The 7,587-nt window shown below is 47.1% G+C and overlaps 1 protein-coding gene across 1 annotated transcript; it reads left to right on the plus strand.

The window, feature by feature from the left end:
* On the plus strand, positions 2,986-6,127 carry LOC8066098 (NAC domain-containing protein 43). Its single transcript, XM_002443720.2, has 3 exons — positions 2,986-3,641; positions 4,179-4,483; positions 4,925-6,127. The coding sequence occupies exons 1-3, from the start codon at positions 3,470-3,472 to the stop codon at positions 5,705-5,707; spliced, it is 1,260 nt and encodes a 419-aa protein (XP_002443765.2). The 5' UTR covers positions 2,986-3,469; the 3' UTR covers positions 5,708-6,127.

Raw genomic sequence — 7,587 nt, forward strand, 5'->3', positions numbered from 1 at the left:
GTGACATGGCATCAATTGAATGTTGAATTACACTGGATGCATGGTATCTGGGCAAAGTGAAATAACAGCACACACAAATGAATTTACTGTATGGATTTCGACCGCTCATGGTTGATAATTGCCACCTAAACACCACTGTTTACCTAGCTATAGCTAGGTTTCGTTGTAATTCAAGGGATCAGGTATAGCTAGCTTTGATGCTACAACTCGAACACGAGCAATAAAAATCAACCATGCATATATGATATAGCTAATAATTGCATCACACTAGCTAATAACTGCATCACACACTAGCTAATTACTGCAACACGACACTATGAATTTAGCTCTGATCAGCACAAGTTTTGTGTGTGTGTGGGGGGGGGGGGGGAGCAAAATCATCAAAGAGACCTGGCACCCATGCATGATGGGTAACTGAAAGAGATTAGAGAATTGAGAGAGACTTGACAAAGAAATTTGGTTACACGTACAGTAGAATAGAGCTAATAACTGCATGCCTTGGATTTTCCATGCATGCATGACTTGTTGGATTTGGACGATGGATGGCGCGCGGCTAGCTGTGACTTGACCATTCCTGGGTCGCATATGCATGCATCACCCTATCTGCTAGTACAAAGTGCATGCTTACAAGTAGGAGTATATATTTCTATATATACAACTATGGATACGACAAAGCTGTTGAGCACTGGAGCTAACGCTGGATGTATTCTCCGAAATGGAAAACCTAACAAGTGCTGCTTGGATTATATACGCACACACGTGCAGGGCATCTTACTACTGGATCATGTTAGATGTCATATGCATGAAAAAAAAACTGCAAACAGTAGCTTTGACCAACAAGGACCAGGCCAGGCTAAAATGACAAAAGAACCGGTCTAGTAGATAGAAACACTGAACTCATGTGGAGGCTTTTTTTGTCTGTTGCTCTCTACATGCATGTGAACAGAGATATGAACAACTACTCTCTTCTTTTAATATATATATATATATTAAAATTGTGGACACGTACGTACTATATATCATTGTACTTTGATGCGAGTGACAGAGTGACAACAACATTTCCAAGAAACAGCTGGTCCATCCAAGGAAGAAGTGTCACCCATTATGCACTGATCAGCATTGTACCCAGCTAGCTAGCTGCTTATTATGCTACTATGCAGAGTTCGTAGCCAGGGGGGAGGAGGAGTAACTGTCATTATTTGAAGCAACCAGAAAGAGGACACACAAATCATAGAGATGAGATGAATATAATAACATATAAAAAGGACAAGTATATGTATACCTCCATGCATCAGGTTATATAATATTACCATTGATCAATTAGATCATCATCTTGCAGTACAAAACAGTACAAATCAAATTGAGCGGCCAGCACATGGGACAAAATAATGATAATCCAGCCTCAAAAGATTCCAAGGCCTTGTTTAGTTCACCCCGAAATCTAAAAAGTTTTCAAGATTCTCCGTCACATCGAATCTTGCGGCACATGAAACATTAACTATAAACGAAAACAAAAACTAATTACACAATTTGCCTGTAAATCGTGAGACGAATCTTTTGATCATATTTAGTTCATGATTGAACAATATTTGTCAAATAAAAATGAAAGTGCTACAGTAGCAAAATCCGAAATTTTTTCGGAACTAAACAAGGCCCAAGGCTAAGTGATCTATCTCGATGGGCGTGCCAATATACACTAGTACTGGTGACGCGATTTTTGCTGTCGGTCAAGAGATTTTCAGAGGCAGGCCCAAAGCAACCCTGTGTAAATCGTTATTTTTAGAGATGTTTGAACGCGCGCCTCCAAATATAGATTAAAAATAGAAAAAGAAATTGTCCATCAACAAGCCCACCGAGCCTATCCACGAGGCTGACCCGCTGAGCCCATTGTTGCACTACCATCCCGCGCTCACCGGATCCGAGGCACGGCCACCGCAGAAAAGTCCTTGCCGCTGCCATTGCGAAACCTGCACTGCCACGGAAGAGGACCTCTTTTGTGTCGGGGTGTGAGCCGCGATCCCTGCGCCACCAAGGCACTAGCGGCCCTCGCCGTTGTGCGCGAGTGACTCACCGCCACCACGAGCCGCAGCTCGCCCTCCCGGCGTCGTCGTCAATCGAAAGAGAGAATTGCGCTTGTGGAAGAGAGACAAAGAGGTAAGAGAGATGGATACAACACGAGTAGAAGGAGAATGAATGAGCTAGGGTTGCTCAACTTATATACTATGAAGCCGTTGATGGGCCGAGATGGCCACACGGAACGAAGCGGGCTCAACCATGATTTACAAAGGCGGGCCTTTTAAGAGAGGTCCACCTCCGAAAATGGCCTCCATGTTTCGAGACACGTCCATTTTCGAAGGTGGACCGATCTCTGAAGAGGCTTGTAAATCCATTTTAAGATCTAGATAGTTTTTGACCACCTCCATAGCTCCATTTTAGGAGATGGATAAATTTCTCCTGCCTCCATAAATGAAGCTTCTGTCTCCGATAATGCTCAGGTATTTTAGGAGATGTTTGAATTTTGTGACTCGTCTCCATTTAATGATTGGGGAGTGTCTTGCAAAATTATTTACCTAGTAGTGTGTATTATTAAGTACATATGTATATATATTTATGTATAAATTAATCATAGTAACTCCTTACCTATACACATATACATACACACGTATATATCGCTATATATACATAGGTACGTCCGTAGTGTGGACAATATAATGCATGGAGGAAGAGAAATGAAAACCGTTGGCTTGTTCTCTCCCTTTCACTCTCCTAATTCTACTACTACTACTAAGCTCGTACTAGCAAGGATGCACCTTTCCTCTTTCTGTCTTTCTCTCTCTCTCTCCGGCGTCTCTCTCATGGAGTGGGTGGCAAAACTAACCCCACTGCAAGCAGAAGCAGCTAGCTGCAGTGCCCTGACTGACGACTCCTACTAGAACAAGGGGTAGCAGTATTATAGTGTAGACAGAGAGAGAGAAGGGAGGCAGAGGCAGCCAAGGCATGCAACACAGCATATGGAAATGGAATGATGGCTATATGATTCATGGATGGATCCATGGACATATGGTGGACGCGATCCCCCTAATTTCACTCGATAGGATCCATCCATCATCCCTCTGCTGTCTTTGCCTTTGCCTTTGCCTTTGCCTTGCTGGGCAGGCGGAAAAAGGTACCCCAACCCCCACTATATAAGTGCGTGCCTTTCCTCCCCTGTCACCAGCTTCTCCTTCCCTTCTCTTTCCTCATCATCGTCTTCCTCCTCTCGTCCTCTTCCTTCTAGCTACCACTAGCAGCAAAGCCAGGCAAACTAATAAGTTGGGAGTGAGTGTGTGTTGAAGAGGATCTCGATTGATCATCGATCGAGAAGAAGCGAGCTTATTATTAGAGAGATCGACACACACTAGCAGTCTAGCACCTGCACGGGGAAAGAATTAAAGAACAAAGAAGAGCAAGGATCAAGCTAAGATCATCAATGAGCATCTCGGTGAACGGGCAGTCGTGCGTGCCGCCGGGGTTCCGGTTCCACCCGACGGAGGAGGAGCTGCTCAACTACTACCTCCGCAAGAAGGTGGCCTCCCAGGAGATCGACCTCGACGTCATCCGCGACGTCGACCTCAACAAGCTCGAGCCATGGGACATCCAAGGTACGCCCGGCCGCCGGGTACTCTCACTCTGATGATCTCTACTAGCTGCTACCATCACCTTCTAGCTAGCACTGGCAGATCGAGGCCGTGGATCCATCGGATCCACCATGGGACAGAGCTGGTGACCTGATCATGCATCAACATGAACATGGACATGAACTAGCTAGCTCCCGTATACCTCCCCTCCCTCCAACTGCTACTGCACGTACGTACGTACGTACCCATGGGCTGGGACATGGCTGCTTGTTGCACCACCACCACCTGCACCGTCGACTATGGCTGCTGCCATGTGCCATGGGCAGGCAGGCAGCTTGGCAAAGCTACACAGCTTGCTGAATTGTAGTACGAATTGTGCGGTTTATTACGCTTGACCCTGGTGGTGATTGGTGAATGCAACTGCCTAGCTAGCTAGCTAGTCCCATGCAAGTAGATATGTAGCCGGCCTGTTGGTTCATCGATCGATAATCTCGATCGAATTGCATGCGTGCTAACAATAATTCGTCGTCTCGTCCATGGTGCTGATCGATGGAATTGCAGAGAAATGCAAGATCGGGTCGGGCCCCCAGAACGACTGGTACTTCTTCAGCCACAAGGACAAGAAGTACCCGACGGGGACGCGCACGAACCGCGCCACGGCGGCCGGATTCTGGAAGGCCACCGGCCGCGACAAGGCCATCTACAACGCCGTCAAGCGCATCGGCATGCGCAAGACGCTCGTCTTCTACAAGGGCCGCGCGCCGCACGGCCAGAAATCAGACTGGATTATGCATGAGTACCGCCTCGACGACCCTGCCGCCTCCGGCGATGCCGCCGCCGCCGCTACCGCTGCCGCTGCCGCCACGGTAAGCAACAAGCAAGCATCCATGATCATCTTTCATCGCCCACCCATGCATCATATCCAGCTCAATCGATCAGATCTTCCTTAATATAATTGCCGTTAATCTCTGCACCAATTCACGTACGCCACCATTAATTATTGCCTGCCGTAAGAAACAATTATATGGCGGTGATGGTGCAATCATACGAGTACGGCTGCCCGCCTTGATTTGATCCAGCTCCAGCCGTAAGAGAAAAAAAATTCTTCTTTTTCGCCCCTCTTGTTTGATTGATTGATGAGGAGAGAAGAAGAGGGTACGGTGGAGTGGAGAGAGCAGTAGGTTATAGGGGAAGGCAGTAATTATTATTAAACTTTGTCATGTGCTTCATGTGCCCCAAAAGGTAGCAATAATTAACACTGCTGCCCTGCTTTATCTCGTCGTCGGCGGCGATGTCGTGGTGGACAGGTCGCCGCTGCGGCTGCGTCGTCGGACGGTGGGCAGGAGGACGGCTGGGTGGTGTGCAGGGTGTTCAAGAAGAAGCACCACCACAAGGAGTCATCAGGCGGAGGCGGGGGCAGCAAGCACGGCGGCAGTAACAACGAGCACGGGCACGGCGGCGGCAAGGCGGCGGCGGCTGCTGCGGCGGCGGCGCACCAGCACCACGGCGGTCTGCAGTACTCCTCCAGCGACGACGCGCTGGACCAGATCCTGCAGTACATGGGCAGGTCGTGCAAGCAGGAGCACGAGCTGCTGTCGCCGCCGCCGCCGGGGCGTGCGGCGTCCAGGTACCTCCGGCCCATCGAGACCGTGCTGGGCGGGCACGGGTTCATGAAGCTGCCCCCGCTCGAGAGCCCGTCGGCCGCGGCGGCGATGACCCCGCAAGCCGTCTCAGGCGACGCCGGGGTCGTCGACGACCTCCTCGGCCTCCACCGCGGCGGGATTGGGAACGGGATCACGGACTGGGCCATGATGGACCGGCTGGTGGCGTCGCACCTCAACGGGCAGGAGGCGCCCGACGTCGCGCCCGCCGCGGACCAGCTCGGCAGCTGCTTCGACGACGCCACCGGCGCCGACGACGCGGACGCCGCCGGCCTCGCCTTCTACTCGGCCGCCGCCAACAGGCTGCTCGTCGGATCCGCCGGCTCCAGCGGCGCCGGCAGCGACGACGACCTGTGGAGCTTCACGCGGTCGTCGGCCGCGGCCGCGGCCGCAACGTCGACAGAGCGGCTCAGCCACGTCTCACTGTAGACGACGCGCGCCCGGCCGGCCGTCGTCGTCGCCTTACTATGTACGTACGTCGATCGTCGTAAAGCCCCCTACGTGATGACATGGCCAGCATGCCCCTGGTACAGTAGTAAACAAGAGACAACTACACCAACAGCAGCAGCAGCAAGAAGACAGAGGAAAATTAAAAATAAAAGAAAGATATCTAGAGAGAGAGAGAGAGATTATTCAAAGGTGATTAGAGTGATGAGAGAGAGTGAAAGGAGACGGAAAGAATGGCCGATAGATTGCTGATCGATTAAAAGCTGGCTGGCAGTAAGTTGGAGTGGCACTGTCACTCAAACGCCACAACATACATGATCTCGCTCCTCCTCGATCTCGCCCTGTTTAATTAACCCCCCCGGCCCGATTGTTGTTGTTATATTATAATCACAACATTTACTAGCAGATGTTACTCATATGATTAGATAGATTGATACTACACCTATCACACTGTTACTACTATTAAGTTCTTCATTTCAATTAGGAGAGGGAGATGACAGAGACAGCATGGCAGGGGTGACATGGTAATCTGCTAGCTAGCAGGCATGCATACTATTCTACGTACGTACTGTACGTACTCAGAGGGTGTGTGCATGGTGTTTGGTGTGTACGTAGGTGCTACACATGTGCATCCTTTTTAATTATTCCCAAGACGTGGATAGATATATATTATATATGCATGCAGGTTGTATTATATCTATAATATATATTTCCAGTGCAATTCTCTCTAATATTTTAGAATTACACCGAATACGAATGGTACCCGTGCATTTGTCCGTGGCTGCCTGCTGCATCAATTTCCACCTGTGAGTGAGGTAACCAACTATTGACCATTTTTTTGCCAGCTTTGTTTTGAAAATTTAGGAATTTTTATTTAGATACTATTTCGTCCCCAAATGTATTAATTTCTATAGTTGTCCTAAGTTAAAGTTATTTACATTTAGCTAAGTTTATACAAAGGATCAAGCACAAATGTTCATAAAAAATATATTTTACAGTGTACTTAATTATATTAATTTGGTTTCATAAATCTGGTACTTTTTTATAAACTAAAAAATAAAAAAATACTTAAAGCAACTCTATAAATTTAATTTTCTAGGACGAAAGGAGTTACAGCAAATTTTATACTATTCGATCCATGTGAAACTTGTGCATGAAAAAGGACGGTAGGTGGATATATATAGCTAATTGCTATAGGTAGCAGTAGAGATCGCCTCGTCACCCAAGTTAGTCATAGGACTATACTCACACATGGGTTGTGGGGAGAAGGTGAAACAGCCTCCGGCCCTATCTTATCACCGAGCCATTAATTCTAATTGCCTTATTTGCGTTGAATGCATGCATACATGTGCCCTCTTACAAATGTCATAGGTCATCTCGTTTAAGGCACTGACACACAACGTGACACTTTGACGAACCATTTTCATCAAAATATACTACCTCCCTGCCAAAAATGAAGCAAGTACGAGTTATGTTTTAAGTCAAACTATCTTATTATAGATTCGAAAGTTTTTAAAAAATATTATCATTTATGACTCCAAATTGGATGTACTCAATTGGCATGATAAATATTTTTAGCTTTTCGTATAAATTTGGTCAACTTTGGGATAATTTTACTTAGTATATTCAATTTAGAGTTGCATTAATTTTGTTATGAAAGTACTTTCCTTGATGAAGGTGGTATGCCAAGTGTTTGAGAAAAATGTGTCATATCTTCTCCAAGTAGACAAAGATGGCCAAAACTTGGGAAGCGATTTCGGTTTCCTCAAGTCTTTGTAGTATTGAAATCATGCTCATCTTCCATGAGCCTTTTTATACAACTAAACCAAACAATTACTATCCAAGTTAATTTAAGAGTTTTC

This window comes from Sorghum bicolor, chromosome 7, assembly GCF_000003195.3.
Source record: "Sorghum bicolor cultivar BTx623 chromosome 7, Sorghum_bicolor_NCBIv3, whole genome shotgun sequence".
NCBI classification, from domain to species: domain Eukaryota; kingdom Viridiplantae; phylum Streptophyta; class Magnoliopsida; order Poales; family Poaceae; genus Sorghum; species Sorghum bicolor.

Bases quoted from the DNA above. Each gene is read 5' to 3' on its own strand.
- LOC8066098 (XM_002443720.2), top strand. From the start codon at position 3,470: ATGAGCATCTCGGTGAACGGGCAGTCGTGCGTGCCGCCGGGGTTCCGG. The intron at 3,642-4,178 runs GTACGCCCGGCC...ATGGAATTGCAG, and splicing joins CGAGCCATGGGACATCCAAG to AGAAATGCAAGATCGGGTCG. The intron at 4,484-4,924 runs GTAAGCAACAAG...CGTGGTGGACAG, and splicing joins CCGCTGCCGCTGCCGCCACG to GTCGCCGCTGCGGCTGCGTC.